The 23288-nt window shown below is 38.1% G+C and overlaps 1 protein-coding gene across 4 annotated transcripts in view; it reads left to right on the top strand.

Moving 5' to 3' along the window:
* The window catches only part of VEZT (vezatin, adherens junctions transmembrane protein), a 79735-nt gene that overhangs the window by 46677 nt on the left and 9770 nt on the right, over window positions 1–23288 (top strand). For all 4 annotated transcript variants that reach the window (XM_070370899.1, XM_070370897.1, XM_070370896.1 and 1 more), the window contains exons 8-11: window positions 9120–9451; window positions 11737–11930; window positions 15201–15301; window positions 19965–20172. In XM_070370899.1, the coding sequence (XP_070227000.1) occupies window positions 9120–9451; window positions 11737–11930; window positions 15201–15301; window positions 19965–20172 (835 nt within the window). The remainder of the gene's footprint in view (window positions 1–9119; window positions 9452–11736; window positions 11931–15200; window positions 15302–19964; window positions 20173–23288) is intronic.

The raw sequence follows: 23288 nt of genomic DNA, 5'->3' as shown, positions 1-23288 counted from the left end.
TTCATCTCAGAAAGTAATAGAAGATATATTCAAAGTATGTTCATAATATTATTACAGCAGCAGATATTGGAAAGAAAGGAAAAGCTCAGTGATATGAGATTGGTAATGATTTATGGTGCATTCATTTACTGAACTGTTTTGGAGTTAGTAGTAGGAAAAAAAAACATGAAAAAACATAAGTTAAAGAATGTTACAAAACTGTATGTATTTTAAGATTCCAGAAATATTTTTTGAAAGTCAATCCAAATGTCTCAAAGTTCATTTTCAGTATTTAGTAAGCTCCACTTCGATATTTCTTTATTCCTAGTCTTTAAACTTCACTTGATACTGTGGAAATCAGTACAAGTGTAATTAACAGCATATTTTTCAACATCCATTTTGTTTTGAGACTGTATGAACTTTCACATCTTTGAAATTTTCAGATCCTCATAAAAGTTCTAGTTCTCCTGTTTTTCTTTCCAGTTACTTGAAATTCACCTTAACTAATTTTTAATGTCATTCTAACCCATCTTAATAAATGTCACCATATAACTTATTAAGCTAGATACCTGTTTACTGTCATCCTTATCCCTCTTTTTACCCCTCACATATAAGCTATCAGTAGATTTTTGTGCCACCTTTAAACTACATTTTAAAGTCTTTCCCTTTTTTTCATGTCATTTCCCACCATTCTAGTCATAGCTGCCATCATTCTTATCAAGGCCACTACAATAATTTTCTTTTTGGTTTACCTTAGTTCCTTAAAATTTGTTTCAGAATGCACTTTGACATTTACAGTGCCTTAAAAATGATAGAATCAGTAATTCCACTTATGCAAATCTTTCTTAAGGAAATTATTTCAAGTATCTTAAAGCTTTATGTACCAAGTTGCTTATTAGCTCTGTTCATAATAGTTAAAACGGAGAAGGCAATGGCACCCCACTCCAGTATTCTTGCCTGGAAAATCCCATGGACGGAGGAGCCTGGTAGGCTGGAGTCCATGAGGTCGCTAAGAGTCGGACACGACTGAGCAACTTCACTTTCACTTTCCTGCATTGGAGAAGGAAATGGCAACCCACTCCAGTGTTCTTGCCTGGAGAATCCCAGAAACAGCGGAGTCTGGTGGGCTGCTGTCTATGGGGTCGCACAGAGTCAGACACGACTGAAGTGACTTAGCAGCAGCAGCAGCAGCATAATAGTTAAAAATGGAACACTGCCTAAATGTGCAGCAGTAGAGGAATAGTTGCATGAATTATGTTAAATCCAATAGGGACCATTGAATAATAGCTACAACTTGCTTATAAAGATTTTGTAAAAATTTGGAGAAACCAGTGCAACAATCAGAATAAGTAAATATATATTTAGTATGACCACAACTCTGTTTTTAAAAAAGACCATGAGAAAATACTAATATACAATTAGCTGTTCTTAGGGTGGTTGCACTATAGGTAATTCCGTTTACTTCTAAATTCAATACCATGACCATGCTTTATTCTGTGAATGGAAATAGTCATTTTCAAAAGACAGTTTGGGAGATTCTTAATGATGAAAAAGCAGGGACTTTGGAATTAAGCAGGTGTGGGTTTACATTTGAGCCCTGACACTGACTAGTTGTTTGACCTGAATGAGTTATTCCTCGAATTCACTAAGCTATAAAAAGAGATTACCATACCTGCCCTACATGGTTTTAGATTAAATGAGAAAACATAGAAAATACCTACAACAAAGCTTGGTTAACCCAAAATGGTAATAGCTGTTACTCTTTAAGAAGGATTTGGAGAGAGAATTATGGTCATATTTCTTTCTGTTTTAAATAATTTTTTCTTTACTCATCAAGATGTCTTAGTTATTTCCCTATTTTTCTGTGCTTTTTGAAAAGCTTGTTAAATCCTGGATTATATTTTGTCCAAATACAGGCAGCAAAGAGAAAAAGTGAGTCTCTTAGAGTCAGACTGCTAGGTTTCACTCTTGCCACCTGACTATTGATATGGTCTTGAACAAGTCGTCGTTTCTGTGTTCATAAAAATGAGATAATGCTTATCACTAAAGGATTAAATATTCACCAGTCCAGTGCCTGGGACTGAGTAAGTGATTAATAAATGTTAGCTGATTTTTTTAATTCCATCTGACATGACCTATTCTAAAATGTGGGACGCGTTCACTTATCTCCTCCACATACTATGATGAAGGATGTAGCTGGATCCTCTTTGCACACCCATATTATTTTATAAATGAAACTTTAGTGTTTTAATTCTGTTTTATTTTGACATATAACTAATATATAACTAAACTTGGTAATTGTGTTCCATCGTTACCAGGAACATCAGACTCCAAAAGTGGCCTGTCTTGAGATTTACTTTATAAACTGCTAAAAATTCCTGTAATGTTCAAAATCTGTGTAGGGCCACCTTGTTCAGTTGTCATTATATCCAGATAAAGAATTTCAAAGTGAATTTTATAAGCTAAATTCTAAAAGAAAATTATTTCTCAAAAGAGCAACACTAATTAAAGCTTTAAAAAAAAAAATGTAGTGAAAGATGGTTTACAAATTAGGTCCTTTTGTTTTCCTTTGTAATCTTCATTATGTCTTTTAAAGAAAATGTTTTGTTTTGTTTTTTCAATTGCATATCTTCTCTCAGGAGAGTTTCAGTTCAGTCACTTAATTGTGTCCAATTCTCTGCGACCCCATGGACTGTAGCATGCCAGGCTTCCCTGTCAATTACCAACTCCTGGAGTTTGCTCAAATTCATATCCATCCAGTTGGTGATGCCATCCAACCATTTCATCCTCTTTTGTCCCCTTCTTCTCTCGCCTTAAATCTTTCCCAGCATCAGGGTCTTTTCTAATGAGTCAGTTCTTCACATCAGGTGGCCAAAATATTGGAGCTTTAGCTTTAGCATCAATCCTTCCAATGAATATTCAGGACTAATTTCCTTGGTTATTGACTGGTTTGATCTCATTGCAGTCCAAGGGAATCTCAAGAGTTTTCTCCACAGTTCAAAAGCATCAAATCTTCGGCACTCAGTCTTCTTTATGGTCCAACTCTCCATGCATGACTACTGGAAAAACCATAGCTTTGACTATGTGGACCTTTATCAGCAAAGTAATGTCTCTGCTTTTTAATAGGGTGTCTAGGTTTCTCACAGCTTTTCTTCCAAGGCGCTTGCTTCCATAAAAGCAAGTGTCTTAATTTCAAGGCTGCAGTCACCATCTACAGTGATTTTGGAGCCCACGAAAATAAAGTTTGTCCCAAAAAAATAAACTTATTTCCATTGTTTTCCCATCTGTTTGCCATGAAGTGATTGGACCAGATGCCATGATCTTAGTTTTTGAATGTTGAGTTTTAAGCCAACTTTTTCACTCTCGTCTTTCATTTTCATCAAAAGGCTCTTGAGTTCCTCTTCACTTTCTGCCATAAATGTGGTGTCATCTGCATATCTGAGATTATTGATCTTTCTCCCAGCAATCTTGATTCAAGCTTGTGCTTCATCCAGTCTGGCATTTCCCATGATGTACTCTGCATAAAAGTTAAATAAGCAGGGTGACAGTATACAAGCCTTGATGTACTCCTTTCCCAATTTGGAACCAGGCCATTGTTTCATGTCTGATTCTGTTGATTTTTGATCTGCATATAGATTTCTCAAGAGGCAAGTAAGATAGTCTGGTGTTCAGGAGAGCTTAGCAATAGCAAATGCTGCATCTTTGGAAAGGAAAGAAACTTCCTAACTGTATCCTAAGGAGAGACATGTGAAATATCTAGTACAGAGTCCTTACCCCTCTTTTTTCCTTAGTTCAAAATTTTAATTAGTTTTTTGTAAAATTATTATAAAGAGTATCTTTCCTGCTTTAAAAAGCAGATCTAGTTTTGAAAATGCTTTTTTTTTTGGTCTTGCTGCCTGGTTTGCAAGATCTTAGTTCACTGACCAGGGACTGAACCAGGGCCACAGCAGTGAAAATGCCAACTCCTAACCGATTGACCACAGGGGACTCCCTGAAAATGCTTTAAAACAGCATTTCCTAATTGCCCGTAAACTATGGTTATCCCCTCATCCAGAGGGGCTTCCCTTACTCAAAGAACAAACAAGAAAAAAATGTGGATTTCTGAGTTTCGGTTTCATTGGATAACATAGCGATGATTAGATAATAGTCTTTTTTTTTTTTTTTTTAGAGCAATAAGCTATGCCAACTTGATTTTTTAGTTGTGTGAAACAACTAGAATCTGAAACTCTAGAATCATCCTTGTTAACACTTTTACTCATAAACCATCTGTCAAGAGATTCTGTCCATTCTGTATGTATCCAGGGTGTGCCCTCTGCTTACCTCTTACTGAAGTAGAACGGTTCTATGAAGACCTACAAAATCTTCTAGAACTAAAACCCAAAAAAGATGTCCTTTTCATTATAGGGGACTGGAAGGCAAAAGTAGGAAGTCAATAAATACCTGGAGTAACAGGCATATTTGGCCTTGGAGTAAGAATAAAGTAGGGCAAAGGCTAATAAAGTTTTGCCAAGAGAACGCACTGGTCACAGCAAATACCCTCTTCCAACAAAACAAGAGAAGACTCTACACATGGACATCACCAGATGGTCAGTACTGAAATCAGATTGATTATATTCTTTGCAACCAATGATGGAGAAGCTCTATAGCTTCCACAAAAACAAGACCAGAAGCTGACTGTGGCTCAGATCATGAACTTCTTATTGCCAAATTCAGGCTTAAATTGAAGAAAGTTGGGAAAACCACTCCATTCAGGTATGACCTAAATCAAGCCCTCACGATTATACAGTGGAAATGACAAGTAGATTCAAGGGATTACATCTGATAGAGTGCCTGAAGAACTGTGGACGGAGGTTTGTGACACTGTACAGGAGGTAGGGATCAAGACCATACTCCAGAAATGCAAAACGGCAAATTTGTAAGGCCTATTTGTAAGGCCTCCTCAAACAGGAGAAGCCCTTACAAATAGCTGTGAAAAAAAGAGAAGTGAAAGGCAAAGGAGAAAAGGAAAGATATATCCATTTGAATTCAGAGTTCCAAAGAATAGCAAGGAGAGATAAGAAAGCCTTCCTCAGTGATCAATGCAAGGAAATAGAGGAAAACAATAGAATGGGAAAGACTAGAGATCTCTTCAAGAAAATTAGAGATACCAAGGGAACAGTTCATGCAAAGATGGGCTCAATAAAAGACAGAAATGGTATGGACCTCACAGAAACAGAAGATATTAAGAAGAAGTGGCAAGAATACACAGAAGAACTACACAGAAAAGATCTTCATAACCCAAATAATCATGCTGGTATGATCACTCACCTAGAGCCAGACATCCTAGAATGAGAAGTCAAGTGAAGCATCACTACAAACAAAGCTAGTGGAGGTGATGGAATTCCAGTTGAGCTATTTCAAATCCTAAAAGATGATGCTGTAAAAATGCTACAGTCAATATACCAGAAAATTGGAGAACTCAGCAATGGCCACAGGACTGGAAAAGGTCAGTTTTCATTCCAGTCCCAAAGAAAGGCAATGCCAAAGAATGCTCAAACTATTGCACAATTGCACTCATCTCACATGCTAGTAAAGTAATGCTCAAAATTCTCCAGGCCAGACTTCAACAGTACGTTAACCGTGAAGTTGAACTGTGAACTTCCAGAATGTCAAGCTGGTTTTAGAAAAGGCAGAGGAACCAGAGATCAAATTGCCAACATCCAGTGGATCATCAAAAAAGCAAGAGAGTTCCAGAAAAACATCTACTTCTGCTTTATTGACTATGCCAAAGCCTTTGACTGTGTGGATCACAATAAACTGGAAAATTCTTAAAGAGATGGGAATACCAGACCATCTGATCTGCCTCTTGAGAAATCTGTATGCAGGTCAGGAAGCAACAGTTAGAACTGAACATGGAACAACAGATTGGTTCCAAATCAGGAAAGGGGTACATCAAGGGTGTATATTACTGCCCTGCATATTTAACTTATATGCAGAGTACATCATGAGAAACACTGGGCTGGAGGAAGCACAAGCTGGAATCAAGATTGCCAGGAGAAATATCAATAACCACAGATATGCAGATGACACCACCCTTGTGGCAGAAAGCAAAGAAAAACTAAAGAGCCTGTAAGAGGAGAGTGAAAAAGTTGGCTTAAAACTCCGCATTCAGAAAACGAAGATCATGGCATCTCGTCCCATCACTTCATGGCAAATAGATGGGGAAACAGTGGAAACAGTGACAGGCTTTGTTTTTGGGAGGGCTCCAAAGTCACTGCAGATGGTGGCTTCAGCCATGAAATTAAAAGACGCTTGCTCCTTGGAAGAAAAGTTATGACCAACCTAGGCAGCATGTTAAAAAGCAGAGACATTACTTTATCAACAAAGGTCTGTCTAGTCAAAGCTCAGGTTTTTCCAGTAGTCATGTATGGATGTGAGAGTTGTACTATAAAGAAAGCTGAGCACTGAACAGTTGATGCTTTTGGACTGTGGCATTGGAAAAGACTATTAAGAGTCCCTTGGACAGCAAGGAGACCCAACCAGTCCATCCTAAAGGAAATCAGTCCTGAATACTCATTGGAAGGACTGATGCTGAAGCTGAAACTCCAATACTTTGACCACTTGATGTGAAGAACTCACTCATTCGAAAAGACCCTGATGCTGGGAAAGATTGAAGGCGGGAGGGGAAGGAGATGACAGAGGATGAGATGGTTGGATGGCATCATCAACTCTTGGACATGAGTTTGAGTAATCTCCAGGAGTTGGTGATGGACAAGGAAGCCTTCAGTCCATGGGGTTCCAAAGAGTCGGACACAACTGTGCAACTGAACTGAACTACCTCTTACCACTCACCATTATGTTCAAGGTACCTTGTTAACACCCACCTGCATTACTGCAGTAACCTGTCTTCTGCTCACCTCCCTATTATCTATCAACACAGCAGCCAGAATGATCTTGTTAAAGCTTAACTCGAATTATATTACTCTAATGCTTAGAAACCTTCAGTAGCTCCCTGTTTCTCTTAAAAATCCAATTACACACTCTCCCTCTTGCTTATTGTATTCCTCTGCTATTCTCTCCTTCCTCTTCCTCTCACATATACACACACAATCACACATTTGCTGTTCCCCTTCTCTGCTATATTCTCCCCATACACTGTCAGCCAAGAAACTTATCTTTTACTTGTTAATATCTATTGCCCAACTACTTGAACATAAGCTCCATCAGGGCAGGGATATTTTTCACCTTTGTTCTCTGCTGTATTATTAGCACCTATAATACTGCTTGGCACATCATTGATGCTCAAAAAACACTTGTTGAATGAACAAATAAAGGGATAAAGAAAAATTTGGGGGGGGCCACACTGCACAACTTGTGGAATCTTAGTTTCCCAACCAGGGATTGAGCCTGGGCCACAGCAGTAAAAGCACAAAGACAGCCACAGGACCACCAGAGAATACCCAGGAAAATTATTTTAGTGAAGAAATTTAATGGTTAAGTAAGATTTCTGCAATAGCTTGTATTTATATTTAAGAATTCTTGGTGTATCTTTAGTGATTTGAAATTTTGGCCTTGCTTATTTAAAAACAATGTTAATAGTAAAATAGGTTTACATTAAATTATCTTAATGCATTATTTACATAATTTTAAAATTCATTTAATATACCAGTTTAAATAATGTCCATTTTCATATTTATAAAAAACTAGAATCTAAATTATCCAAAGTGGTTGAATCCTCTCTGTTATCTGCTAACTCCTTTTCGTACTAGATTGTATTTGTGTGTTTGATATTGTCCTCTTGAACAGGACGATTTCTAGGAATCCTTTGCTGCCGGGATCAAGCTGTGTCTTTTAAGAATGGTTGTTGTAGTTTCTCATGCCAGACATTCCTGAGTATGATCACTCTGGAACTGATTTTTATGTTATTTCTTAGCTATTTCCTAGGCCAAAATATTGGTATAATTTTGAACCCCAAACTCTGGATCCATCGGTGACTTATTTCTTTGGACTTACACAGACCCATCATTCCTGCTCTCTCCATTTCTCCTTTGTATACAGTTTAAAAAAAATAATTCATCAAAGAACATTCATTTCTAATTAGGTGTGTCTTATTCCATCAGCATTTCTCTTTTAGGACAGTCAGTCAGTCCGTTCAGTCACTCAGTCGTGTGTGACTCTTTGCGACCCCATGAACCGCAGCATGCCAGGCCTCCCTGTCCATCATCAACTCCCAGAGTTTACCCAAATCTATGTCCATTGAGTCGGTGATGCCATCCAACCATCTCATCCTCTGTCGTCCCCTTCTCCTCCTGCCCTCAATCTTTCCCAATATCAGGGTCTTTTCAAATGAATTAGCTCTTTGCATCAGGTTGCCAAAGTATTGGAGTTTCAGCTTCAACATCAGTCCTTCCGATGAATATTCAGGACTGATTCCCTTTAGGATGGACTGGTTGGATCTCCTTGCAGTCCGAGGGACTCTCAAGAGTCTTCTCCAATACCACAGTTCAAAAGCGTCAATTCTTCGGTGCTCAGCTTTCTTCACAGTCCAACTCTCACATCCATACATGACCACTGGAAAAACAATAGCTTTGACTAGACGGACCTTTGTTGACAAAGTAATGTCTCTGCTTTTCAATATTCTGTCTAGGTTGGTCATAACTTTCCTTCCAAGGAGTAAGCGTCTTTTAATTTCATGGCTGCAGTCACTGTCTGCTAAACTGGTATAAGCTGCTATAGGATCAGAAGTTTGTATGTGCTATAACTACATTTGATGTAACATGGGCTTCCCAGGTCTCGCTAGTGGTAAAAAATCGCTTCTAGTGCAGGAGCTGAAGGAGTTGTGGGTTTGATCCCTTGGTCTGGAAGATCCCTTGAAGAAGGGCATGGCAAACCACTCCAGTATTCTTGCCTGGAGAATCCCTTGGACAGAGAAGCCTGGTGAGCTATGGTCCATAGAATCACAAGGAGTTGGACATGACTAAAGCAACTTAGCATGCAGGCATGCATTCTTCACTACTCTTAGAGTTAGTTCAAGCTCAGCTATATTCATTACTTAGGATAAAGTGAAAAGTTTAATCCAGAAATTAAGATAAATAAATTTGTAGTTTGTTTTGAATATTGGCTAGTATTTTTTATTGATCTTGTTCTTTTTTTCTTTTTAGGTTCTGTTTCAGCTCTGGGTGGCACAGAGTTCAGAGTTCTTTAGGCGGCTAGCCCTGTTACTTTCTACAACAAATTCACCTCCTGGGCCCTTACTTACTCCAGCACTTTTGCCTCATCGTATCTTATCTGATGTGACTCAAGGTCTACCTCATGTTCATTCTGCCTGTTTGGAAGAGCTTAAGCGCAGCTATGAGTTCTACCGGTACTTTGAAACTCAGCACCAGTCGGTACCCCAGCGTTTCTCCAGAACTCAGCAGAAGTCAAGAGAACTGAGTAATGTTCACACAGCAGTACGCAGCTTGCAGCTGCATCTGAAAGCATTACTGAATGAGTAAGTTTAGAAGCCACGTAAGGAAACATCCCCGTGATTAGCAGGCTTCATTCTCCTGCCATTGTGGTTGTTGGCTTGTGTCCTAGCTGAAAAGAAGCAACAAAGTCGAGACATGCAGCCTAAAGGGTGGTTTCAACCTACAAATGTAACAAACTGGTTTGTTAGTACTGTAGTTGGGGGAATTCATTTATAGTTTTTACTTTTTTTATTTCAACAGAAAACCTAGAAAGATAGGACAAAAGCCGAGAAGTATTATATGTAGTTGAAGAGTATTATATTGCTATTTTTCTGAATAAGAGGTTTGGACATTTTTCTATAGCATAGAACAAGTTTTTTGGCCCCAATTGGATAGTAAAATGTAGGATCCATGGTTTATATTTGTTGATCTTCTACTTCACATGGTATTGTTAGTATTCCACCTTAGTAAAATGCAGTGTCCAGTCATTTCAGTGAAATTTTTCTATAACAGATACTCATAGTATAGGACTGCATCAAATGAATGAGTTGGTTCATGTTGTGTTGTAATCAGGGGAAGGTCAGAGGGATTTAATGAGTTGAGAAGATTGTAGGTGATGTATTTGACGCTGAATACCAAGCAAGATGTGGAAGGGGGAGGGCAGCAGTTGATTTTCAAAGATAAGAAAATGCATCAGAAGGACTTGAAATCTCAGTAAAATCAAAAGGCTCATTTACCAGAGTGAAGAAGGATGTGATGTACACAGATAGGAAATTAAGGTCAGAAAGACTTTTTATAAAAGATAAGTTTTTAACCATCAGTTCAAGGTCTGAGATAGGTATATAATACTCATGTAAAGGTTGAGCCATAGGGAACAATTAAGACACTATGAGGCGGTGATGTTCCATTGGTCTGTTGCTGCTGTTCTAAGAAAGCTATTTCCCACTGGGAATGTGGGAGATAAGGCTGTCCATTTGAGTGGGTGGCAAAAGGTGGATCATCATGAGAGGAAAACAAGATTTCAGTGGATGGAAAGGTTGTGTTAGGCAAACCAGGGTCTATCAAGAATTAATGTTTGGCAGTGGAATCAGAAATGTACAGGGTTTAATAAAATGCATTAGCATGAGGAAGATGGTTTGGGAAGAAAGAGTACTACACTAGATGGACATGAAAATGACAAGGAAGGGCTGTGTACCTTGGCCAGGGATTATGGAAAATACATGGGAGGTATGTTTCCTGTTAAAAAATGAAAGATTTTATGTATGCTACTGTAATCACCCTTCAAAATACTTCACTAGAGAGCAGTCCAGTCACAGAGCATCATATCTGATTTGCTCTTTAGCACTGCCACACACAGCTTTGAAAAGTGTTAAAAAAATCATTCTGTGTTTCATTCCTCCCACTTGCTTGTCCCACTTGCCGTTCCCACTCTCACTTGCCTGCAGGAGAACATTAACTCTGTAAGTGTTCTCCTGGTCTGTAGAGTGCCTGCTGCCAGAGGAATGTTTCTGAGCCTTATATTTGGTTTCTTACTTATCTGAAAAATTTCCCTGGATATGGAGTGAGTGTAGCAGCTTAGACTGAAGTCTGTATAAAACACTCTGCAGAAAGGGCTTGGCATAAACTGACTGCTGTCTGCTCTCTCTTTATTTCTCACTCCTTTACCTCAGTCCAGCCAAACTGTATAAATGCTATTTCCCACTACCATCTAGAATGACCTTCATTTTCTGTACATGCTCAGGTTTTATCCATCTTTCAGTGCTACCTCAGAAGTACCTCTTCCTTAGCATAGTAACTTGCTCCTCTTCTGAATTCTTTTAATCCCTTCTTTCTCTCTGTCATTTTGTGCCTGGATATAACCCAGCTTTACAATTTACCAGCTGTATGACCTGGGCAAGTTTCTTCAACTCTCTAGAACTAATTTCTTATCTTTAAATTGGAAATAAAATGTTAGTTTTAATTTTTTTTATATTATATATGTATGACTTCTCTGGTGTGGTTTAAGTTTCTTATAAGTAGGAAGTAGGTTTAACTTATCTTTTTAGTTTGTAAAAATGCCTGGTATATATGCAAGAAATATTGGTTGAAGAAATATATAATACTCTTTATAAACTTTTTTTAAAACTGGTAAATGCATACAATGTAAAATTTAGCACTTAAGCTACAGGTAAATGGCATTAACTGCGTATGTATTGTTGTGCAACCATCACCACCTTCCACATTCAGAACTTTTTTTCATCTTACAAACTTTTTTTTAAAATAAACTTTGTGAATTATACATTTCGTTTCATAGTTTAGAAATCTGTTTTTGTTTTTCTTTATTACTCAGGGTAATAATTCTTGAGGATGAACTTGAAAAGCTTGTCTGTACTAAAGAAACACAAGAACTAGTGTCAGAAGCTTATCAAATCCTAGAACAGAAATTAAAGTTAATTCAGCCCCATGTTCAAGCAAGCAACAATTGCTGGGAAGAGGCCATTTCTCAAGTGGACAAATTGCTACGAAGAAATACAGATAAAAAAGGTACCTGTGAGAGAGTACTTTTACATACACTTACCAGACATACTTATTCCCCAGTAGGACTTTATGAGGTTTACTTCTTGTCTGCATGATAAAACTGATTTGATAAAATCTCTTAGTTGTCTAAAAAAAAAAAAAAAATGAACTTATATGTGCAAATTGACACTGAATATAAAATATGGGCTCTTATTTTTGTAAATAAAAAATGAATATCATTTGAAGTTTCCCTGAATCATATACTTCCTTTTTTAAAATTTTAATTAAAAAATAGATTTTAATAGTATTATTCCATTATTAGAAATTCCAGAAACTCTTTTCCAGTTAGGGTAATAATGAGTTTTGATAGTCAGAGACCAGAAATTGAATTTACTTTTAAGATAAAATACTTCATTAACTTCACTAATTTAATTGTAAGTGTTTGGCATATTAATCTTTAAACTTGTGCTATAAGTCAATAATATGTTTATCCCTTGGACCTTTATTATGATGTTAAGAGGGAGGGGACATATGTACACCATGCTGATCATATTGATGTTTGACAGAAAACAACAAAATTCTGTAAAGCAATTATCCTTCAATTAAAAAATAAAATAAAAAATTGTATTATTGCCAAAGGTGAGTAATGCTTTATCACCCTGTAAGTCATCGCTTTGTTTGTAGCTGGGTCTGTAATGCTTTGTTTACTGTCTTGAGCAAACTGAGCAAGTCCTTAGATAGTAAAAGTATTAGCATTTTTCAAAGGAAATGTAAACAAGCTAATTACTGGTATACTACCAGTACATTTCCTCAGATGTAAATAGTGAATAATTCTTTCTCCAAAAGTTAGATTTGCCAAGAGTTTTTAATATGTGCAAATATTTATGCATATTAAACTCTTTTAGATGATTTAACTAGAGCTTTCGGGTGTATTTTTTATAAATAGAAACACTCAGGAGACCACTGGGTGTTCGAAGATGCATCCCATTCCTGCCTCCCTCAGCATACTGTAAGATACTGAATCTTAGTCACTTAAACATGATTGTTAAAACAGTCTCAAATCATTGGGCAGGTGATAAGCCATTTCTTGATTTGCTCATAGGTGGTAATGATATGAACTAAGATACAAGTATTCAGAAACTTTTCTCACTAAAATGCCCATCGTAGCCTTGGATACACAACTTGAAATAAAATTGTTGGTTTAAATTTTTTAAGAAATAGGTGCTTTAGTTAGCTGTATCTTTTTATTTTAAGTATTTTAAAATTATAGGAATATCACAAGAATAATTTTAAGTACCCCTTAATTCCAGATTTCCCAGTTTTTTACACTCTACCACATTTGTGTGTGTATTGTCTATAAATTCTTTTGGTGGTATTATTCTAAACCATTTAGTTAAGAAACAGACATGAAATCCCATTGCCCCTAAGTACTTCTGTTCATATTTTTAAAAATCAGACATTCTTCTGCAAACCCACAGTATACCAACAGAATTAGGAAACAACCCAAGGTCCTTCAGCTGACGAATACGTAAATCGTTACATCCATCCATACAGTGGACTACTACTTAGAAATAAAAAAGAAATGAACTACTACTGCTCTGTCAGTAAGGTGGAAGATGCACTCTGCTAATCAGCAGAAGTTCGGCTCACATCACTGCACACTGTGTGATTCCACTTACAGGACAGCCACAAAATGACAAAGTTTAACAGGAAGAAGAAACGTATCAGTGATTACTAGGAGTTGGATATGGAGGGAGGAATAGGGCGTAAAGAGGCAGCATTAAGTAGATGTTTTGAAGTGATAAGACTATTCTGTATCATGATCAGTGGTAATGGTGATTACATGACTGTAATTTATCTAAATTCATAAAATTGTGTATCGAAAAGTGAATACATTAGCTTAAAATGTTTTCACCCACTACTTTTAGCATCCATTGATAGTTCTTGCTTCAGCTGGATATTGCTGTGGTGGTTGCCAGATGGTAATTTTCTAATTCCGTTTCCACCTGCACTTACTAGTTGACACTGTTTTAAGGTTAAGCATCCCCCTTTCTACTTACTTACACATTTATATTAGTATGGGTTCTTATTTTATTCACTAGATCGTAATTAGTTACTCTTATTTTATATTGTTGCTCAGGTTGTCCATAGTTCAACCAGAGGGAGCCCATTCAGGGTGGTTCCTATCACCATCATTCTTTGAGCACTTGTTGACTTCGTCTCATACTTTCCTTGCCTCCAGCCCTAACATCTGCCTTGTCTCCAAAGAGCCTCATTCTTCTTAATAGAAAATGACCTTTAGAAACCAAGATCTGAAGTGCTAGGGATGCTCATGGCCCTGGGATATCACTGCTCTTACCACTTATCCGTATACAGAACTATGGAATACATCTGCACATATACATGTACAGGCTACAGTCCCTCGGGTCACAAAAGAGCTGGACACAACTGAGCACACATACGACTCATATGCATGCACACACACATCTGTCTCTGTTTGTAGATCTATCTGTCTGTCCATATATGTTATATACCACACCTTCATACCAGTACCTCCAGTGCAGTTTCAGGAGCACATAGTTTATTCTGGCCTCCCCCTCCTCTGTGTTTGTTCTTCCCTTTTGTGATAATGAGAAGCTTGACTGTCATCAGTTTCAGTATATTTACTTTACTTACTCAGTCATTTGTATGAAACTAGTCACCTGACACTGTGGGCTAAGTCACATTTTTGCTGATGATACCCACTGAGAGTTCTCCCCTGCTGGCCTAGATTGCTCTGACCATACCAGCCCATGCTAGCCAAGAGTCTCCCCCAACTCTGAAAGCTAAAATCTAGAGGCTTAACACCTACTTCTTTAAAGTAGACAGATAATGATAAAAGAGAGCTGAATATGAAGCTAAATAACCCCGAGATTGGAAGTCAAACACTGTCTTTTAATAATTAATCGAAGTTAAGCTCACCTGAGATGATCTTTTCAATCTTTTACTTATGAAACTCATTTCCAATCCTAATTTCTCCTGAGAATAAAAATGGTATAAGTAAAGTGCAGAATTGAAGTTTCTTTTTCATAGGGAAGAGTGACGATAGTCTGTCTTGAGTCTGTTTCTATGCCATGAGTAAAGTTGATTGTTGAAGTATTTAGAGTACCTCCTGTGTGCCAAGTACTATGGTAAGGTGAAAAAGGAAGAGAGAAAACAGGTTTTCTTCTCCAAGAGTTTATTTAAATTATAAATCTACAGATGGTACTCTTTATTAACGTTAGTAGATACTCGCTCATTTCCGTGTTCCTTTTTAAGGGCACCCTGAAATGGCGTGTGAGAGCCCACGCTGTACTGTGGCACCTGTGCTGCAGCCTCCTCTACACATCGCAGACAAAGATCCAATCCCTGAGGAGCAGGTAAGGATGAAAACGGCTTTTCTTCCCTCTAAAGAGTTTAATGTACAAACCTTACCTCCCTTTCTCTGTAATTGACATGGATAATTGTTGAATTAGAATTTTCCAGGGTTCGATCCCAATTTGGGAAGATCCCCTGAAGGAGGGCATGGCACCCCATTTTGAGGGCTTCTCAGGTGGCGCTAGTGGTAAAGAACCTGCCTACAAATTCTGGAGATGTAAGAGACAACAGGTTCAATCCCTAGGTCAGGAAGATCCCCTGAGAAGGAAATGGCAACCCACTCCAGTATTCTTGCCTAGAAAATCCCATGGACAGAGGAGCCTGGCAGGCTACAGTCCATAGGGTCACAAAGAGTCTGACGCGACTGAAGTGACTTAGCACAGAACAGTTGTTGAATAATTGTGAACAGTTGTTGAATTTATATTTCTAATCTTCAAAGATCACAACACAGTGTATTGAATTTATATCATATCTAACTAATTTATATCATGTCATATAACTAAGAACATTAGTTCTTAGTGTCTTGAATTTTAATCCATTGAATCTACCAGAAGATTTTCCTGTTTATATCTAATTGTCCATTTCTTAAATACTCGAAAGTGATGAAATGCATTAAAAATTAGTACATTGGTAAAGGTACCTTCTGGGATGCTGGAAATGTTTTTATCTTGATCAGAGTGGTGGTTCCCAGTATGTGTACATCTGTAAAAATCCTTTACACTTAAGATTTGTGCATTTGAATGTATCTATGTAAGTTATGTGAAAGATGCTTGCTTGTGTCTGACTCTTTGCGACCCCATGGACTGTAGCCTGCCAGGGTCTTCTGTCCATGGAATTCTCTTCTCCAGGAGGTCTTCCCGACCCAGAGATTGAACCTGAGTCTCTTGTGTTACAGGTATATTCTTTACCATCTGAGCCCAGGGAAGCCCAAAAGTGTGGATCGGCAGGATGTATGCTAAACCTCACTTTTAAAATACTTTTTAAGATATTGACAACAGATTGCTTATTCTGAAGAAGACTTTTCTTCTGAAGAAGAAGACTTCTTTTTTTTCTCATTTTGTCTATTCAATATTCTTAATTGCAAAGGGAGACCAACCCTACTTAGTTTAACAAAGAAATTTATTTAAAACCGTTAGCTAGCTGACAGAATATTTCAGAGGGCCAGATGATGAGCTTAAAGCAGGCTGGGGTACACAGCCAAAGTCACTCAAAAGCACTGTTCCAGTGGCGGCGTCACCGCTGAGTCACTGGGTGTAGGCATTGCCACTTGTTGCATCATGTAAATAATGAAAACTTTATTCAGAACCTCTACCTCTAGAAATTTTGTCTGCCACCATCCTTGCCAGAATAGTTTCCTTAAAACTCCTGTTCTTTTATCACAAACTTCTGAATCAGATCTGACCCAGTTACACCTGATTTCAGTTCAGTTGCTCAGTCGTGTCCGACTCTTTGCCACCCCATGAATTGCAGCACACCAGGCCTCCCTGTCCATCACCAACTCCCGGAGTTCACTCAGACTCACGTCCATCGAGTCAGTGATGCCATCCAGCCATCTCATCCTCTGCCGTCCCCTTCTCCTCCTGCCCCCAATCCCGGAAAAGCGTCCGGGTCTTTTCCAGTGAGTCAACTCTTCACATGACGTGGCCAAAGTACTGGAGTTTCAGCTTCAGCATCATTCCCTCCAAAGAAATCCCAGGGCTGATCTCCTTTAGAATGGACTGGTTGGATCTCCTTGCAGTCCAAGAGTCTTCTCCAACACCACAGTTCAAAAGCATCAATTCTTCAGCGCTCAGCTTTCTTCACAGTCCAACTGTCACATCCATACATGACCACAGGAAAAATCATAGCCTTGACAAGACAGACCTTTGTTGGCAAAGTAATGTCTCTGCTTTTGAATATGCTATCTAGGTTGGTCATAACTTTCCTTCCAAGGAGTAAGTGTCTTTCGATTTCATGGCTACAGTTACCATCTGCAGTGATTTTGGAGCCCCCCAAAATAAAGTCTGACACTGTTTCCACTGTTTCTCCATCTATTTCCCATGAAGTGATAGGACCGGATGCTATAATCTTCGTTTTCTGAATGTTGAGCTTTTTCACTTTCCAATGTGTTCTCTCTCCTCTTTCACTTTCATCAAGAGGCTTTTTAGTTCCTCTTCACTTTCTGCCATAAGGGTGATGTCATTTGCATATCTGAGGTTATTGATATTTCTCCCGGCAATCTTGATTCCAGCTTGTGCTTCTTCCAGCCCAGCGTTTCTCATGATGTACTCTGCATAGAAGTTAAATAAGCAGGGTGACAATATACAGCCTTGACATACTGCTTTTCCTATTTGGAGCCAGTCTGTTGTTCCATGTCCAGTTCTAACTGTTGCTTCCTGACCTGGATATAGGTTTCTCAAGGGGCAGGTCAGATGGTCTGGTATTCCCATCTCTTTCAGAATTTTCCACAGTTTATTGTGATCCACACAGTCAAAGGTTTTGGCATAGTCAATAAAGCAGAAATAGATGTTTTTCTGGAACTCTCTTGCTTTTTCAATGTTCCAGCGTATGTTGGCAATTTGATCTCTGGTTCCTCTGCCTTTTCTAAAACCAGCTTGAACATCTGGAATTTCATAGTTCACGTATTGCTGAAGCCTGGCTTGGAGAATTTTGAGCATTACTTTACTAGCATGTGAGATGAGTGCAATTGTGTGGTAGTTTGAGCATTCTTTGGCATTGCCTTTCTTTGGGACTGGAATGAAAACTGACCTTTTCCAGTCCTGTGGCCACTGCTGAATTTTCCAAATTTGCTGGCATATTGAGTGCATAAAAAATTAAAAAATAGAAGCACTTTCACAGCATCATCTTCCAGGATTTGAAATAGCTCAACTGGAATTCCATCACCTCCACTAGCTTTGTTCATAGTGATGCTTCCTAAGGCCCACTTGACTTCACATTCCAGGATGTCTGGCTCTAGGTAAGTGATCACACCGTGATTATCTTGGTCATGAAGATCTTTTTTGTACAGTTCTTCTGTGTATTCTTGCCACCTCTTCTTAATATCTTCTGCTTCTGTTAGGTCCATCCCATTTCTGTGTTTTATTGAGCCCATCTTTGCATGAAATGTTCCCTTGGAATCTCTAATTTTCTTGAAGAGATCTCTAGTCTTTCCCATTCTGTTGTTTTCCTCTATTTCTTTGCATTGATCGCTAAGGAAGGCTTTCTTATCTCCCCTTGCTATTCTTTGGAACTCTGCATTCAGATGCTTGTATCTTTCCTTTTCTCCTTTGCTTTTTGCTTCTCTTCTTTTTGCAACTATTTGTAAGGCCTCCCCAGACAACCATTTTGCTTTTTTGCATTTCTTTTCCATGGGGATGGTTTGCTCCCTGTCTCCTGTACAATGCCACGAACCTCCATCCATAGTTCGTCAAGCACTCTATCTATCAGATCTAGTCCCTTAAATCTATTTCTCACTTCCACTGTATAATCATAAGGGATTTGATTTAGGTCATACCTGAATGGTCTTGTGGTTTTCCCTACTTTCTTCAATTTAAGTCTGAATTTGGCAATAAGGAGTTCATGATCAGAGCCACAGTCTGCTCCCAGTCTTGTTTTTGCTGATTGTATAGAGCTTCTCCATCTTTGGCTGCAAAGAATATAATCAATCTGATTTGTATTGACCATCTGGTGATGTCCATGAGTAGAGTCTTCTCTTGTGTTATTGGAAGAGGGTGTTTTCTATGACCAGTGCGTTCTCTTGGCAAAACTCTATTAGCCTTTGCCCTGCTTCATTCCGTATTCCAAGGCCAAATTTGGCTGTTACTCAAGGTGTTTCTTGACTTCCTACTTTTGCATTCCAGTCCCCTATAATGAAAAGGACATCTTTTTTGGGTGTTAGTTCTAAAAGGTCTTGTAGGTCTTCATAGAACCATTCAACTTCAGCTTTTTCAGCGTTACTGGTTGGGGCATAGACTTGGATTACTGTGATATTGAATGTTTTGCCTTGGAAACGAACAGAGATCATTCTGTCATTTTTTAGATTGCATCCAAGTACTACATTTCGGACTCTTTTGTTGACCATGATGGCTACTCCATTTCTTCTAAGGAATTCCTGCCCACAGTAGTAGGTATAATGGTCATCTGAGTTAAATTCACCGTGATTAGAGGATCCCAAATAATTTTCCTTAACCATAACTGCAACAGAAGCTGAGTAATAAGGATCCTACCCTTCACCTTAGAGATAAGGAGAACCATCAGATCTGGTTTTCCCTAATCCTAGCAATGGTGTTCAGACTTCCTGAAGAGTCAGAAAGAAATACAAATGTCTATCAAAGAAAGCTAACATACCTGACTACCTCCGTAAACCAACAGCCCTGCTAATTTTGATTGATTTTGACATAGCTAATAGCTTGAATCTTGACTAGATCTATCAAATGGTATCAGAGTAGAAAAACAATGACTGAAGTTGTTAAATTTTCTTATCCACAACTCTATTTAGTATCAAGTAAGTTTCGTTAAGATTTCAGTTTATCTGTGTTTGCTTTGTATGCCCAACTTGTGCTTCAGTGACCTGTGCCAGGAGTCCTTATTTTTTTTAATCTTGGAGTTCAATAGGTTCAAATCAGTGAATGCTACTAGAAACCTGTCTGCTTGAAGTGCTGTCTTCTTTCTTTCATTCATTTTCAGGAGTTAGAAGCTTATGTAGATGATGTTGATATGGACACTGATTTCAGAAAGGATGATTTTTATTACTTGTCTCAAGAAGACAGAGAGAGACAGAAGCGTGAACATGAAGAATCCAAGAGGGTGCTCCAAGAACTGAAATCTGTGCTGGGATTTAAAGCATCGGAGGCAGAAAGGCAGAAGTGGAAGCAACTTCTGTTTAGTGATCATGGTAAGCACTGACTTCAGGGTAAAAGTTTATTTCAATGTAAGGGATTCTTTTTTCTTAAACTGTAAATCTTAGCACAGAATTGTTATGGTGTTCATTTTAGGGATCCACCAGTAAGTATAGTACTTTGTCTTTTAGAGACAAAGTCAGTTTGATCATTAAAAGAGTCATTATGTAATCCAATTTAATCAGTAAAAGAGTTACTGTATAATCAGATTGGGAATATGAAGTCAGACTTTTTCATCAGTTACTCTATTTTTCTACTAAATTTGTTTCAGTGGGTTAAAGATTCTAAACCCTGTTCTCAATTATAATTTTTAATATAACACAAAATTACTAACTTCACTGTTGAAACCAATGAATTAAACCCTAGGCCCTTAGCTATATCACTAGGTTACTTAATAATAGTTGATTTGAATACTGTAGAAGATGGAAGGCAGAGATGCATATGTGCACGCTGTCTCCATATTTGGATTTGTACAAAAGTGGATGACTGGTAATACCTAAGATTACCCTTGAACTTCTTTATGTAACCACCCTTCTTTTCTTTAGAACTTCATAGAAGGCAGGGAGGAAGAGAGGGGAAGCTTAGTATTCAACAGTATCATCAAACTAGCTATTTCCTAATTCAAGAATTAATTCCTCTGGATTTCTAAGCAGGTAGAGTGAGACTTCCCTTCTATTTTAGTATATGAGGAGCATCAAAATCAACTGCCTTCTCTTCCCTTTCTCTTTTTCACTAGAAGTGTATAGATTATTTGGAAGGTTCCTCATCATTCTCTTTTCTTCTCTGGGGCCCTCCCATCCTCCCTTGTCCAGATGTATACTTCTTGATTTTGTCCTCCTTCTTTCTTCCCATTGATCCCCTTTATAGCCCAGGTCCTTGTAAGGCTGGGCTTCCCTGGTGGTTCTCATGGTAAAGAATCTGCCTGCAATGTAGGAGGTCCGGATTCAATCCCTGGGTCAGGAAGATCCAGTAGAGAAGGGGATTGGCTCTCCACTCCAGTATTCTTGCCTGGAGAATTTCATGGACAGAGGAGCCTAGTGGGCTACCATCCATTGGGTTGCAAAGAGTCGGACATGACTGAGCTACTAACACACACTTATAAACTTAGGCTTATATATTATAATAGCCTCTTAGCTGACTTGCATTTTCAATACCTTTTTCTTCTAAGCTATTCTTAAAGATAGCTTCTAAGCCTTTAGGTTTGCTTCTGTCTATCCTTGAAAACTAATTTGATTTTTCTCAAACAGCACATAGATAATAGCTCTCTGTCTTAAAAACCTACAGTTTTTAACTCCGATTCCTGGTTTCAAGCCTCCATCATGAGTCCCCCATATTCAACTATATTCCCCACTATTTCTAATATAGATATCTTTCTCTACTTATATCTAATTAGACAATGGTTCTGCAAGCTGGCTGTTTTTATTAATGAAAAGTATTCGTAGTGATCCCTTTCACAGGCATCCTGTCCTTACCAGTCTTTCCTCCATGAGTCCCCCTCGTACTGTTCCAGTCCTGCCACCTCTCCCACTACTACAGAGCCTTGCACGCAGGGGACACTGTTGTGGAATGAAAGGATTTCTTGAGCAAAAAGCAGAGAGTTCCTGCAACCTGCTTGTCCATATATTGGGCCTTCGTAAATCAGAGATTAGGAGTATTAGATTTTAGACACTATTGTTTCCTGTGTGTTCTATTTTTTTTGTTTCTGAAATTAAATTACAGTATTCTTAAATAGGGGCTTTATTATCCCCCACAGTATTCATTTAGAAAATTACTCAATAAGTAGATAATAAGATACGGTTTACTATTGAATCCCCAGCACATAGATCAAGAGACAGAAATCTGTACAGTCCTGGAGGCTTATATTCTAGCACAGTGTTAACATACTAGTTCATTGATGCATTATACAGATTACCCACCCTCATTTAATTAACAATAATCAGGAATATCAATCAACTTCTAATATGTGTTGCTTTAAGAATTAACAGATTTATCAGCTAACACTGTACACAAAGTTGTACACAAAGTCTGAAAATAGCACTGTATATAAACTTGTATCCTTTTTTATTGTTTAGTAACTTTTTTCATGTGGCTTTAAAACTATCCTCTTGACAGTATGGGTAAAGATATAATGATGAGAGAAGTATCTCTTTTCAGGTATGTGCTTTTGATAGTTTATATTTGAAAAGGCATAATGCTAATTTAGTTTATGAAAATAAGTAAAAAGCTGATACCTTAAAATGCTTTTCCCATGAAAAATTTCAGTACATCTTCCAGAGTTGTTTTCATCTCTGCCTACAGGGGTAAAGTCCGAATGGAATTAGAGAGGGAAATTCTACACTGGAACCTGCTGTGGCCATTTTTTTCTGTTGTTGCTGCTTCTCTAGTGGAGTTACTGCAGCTTAGGGATCTGTTTCTTGGAAATGGACACGTTTTACAAATTATTTTTTAAAATAAACGCCAGATCTTCAAGACGCACTTTTTTTTCTTCCGTCATGCTTCATAACATATTGTATTGTACTAACCCCTCATACTGGGAGGAGAGACTGCATAGCAAGCAACCCACTGCCTACTAACATCAAGAGGGGCTAAATAAAACTTCATTTTCCTTGAAAGGACAACTTCTGCCGTATGGATGTAATATTTATGTATTACGCTTTGTACAGTAGTTGATATGGAATACAGGTTTTATTTTATTTTATATTTTTCTGTGGCGTTAAAATATGTAGAAGTTACGGCTTTACTGTCATCAGGGTCTTATGAGGTGGTTGACAAGTGAGTTGAATTGTATGTTGTAATTTTTTTCCATGATGTTTTAACTTGTAAATATGTGTGTGTTGATGATGATAGGATTATTACTTGAATTACTCTTAGGTGTTTCGTCTATCATACTATGGGTGAAACCATGCTGCTTATCCTTTAGTACAGTGGCTCTCAAACTCGTGTGCGCATCAGAATCCAGCAGAGGGCTTGTCAAACCTTAGCCAGTCCTCCTTCAGTTTCCCATTCAGTAGGTATGGGGTGGAGCTGAAGAATTTTCATTTCTGAAAAATTCCTAGGTGATGCTGACTGATGCTGTTGGTTCAAGAGCCACACCTTGAAAACACTGCTTTAA

Source organism: Bos mutus, chromosome 5 (assembly GCF_027580195.1).
Source record: "Bos mutus isolate GX-2022 chromosome 5, NWIPB_WYAK_1.1, whole genome shotgun sequence".
Classification (NCBI taxonomy): Eukaryota; Metazoa; Chordata; class Mammalia; order Artiodactyla; family Bovidae; genus Bos; species Bos mutus.
Note: the sequence above shows the minus strand (reverse complement) of the source record. Positions and strands in the feature narration are given on the sequence as shown.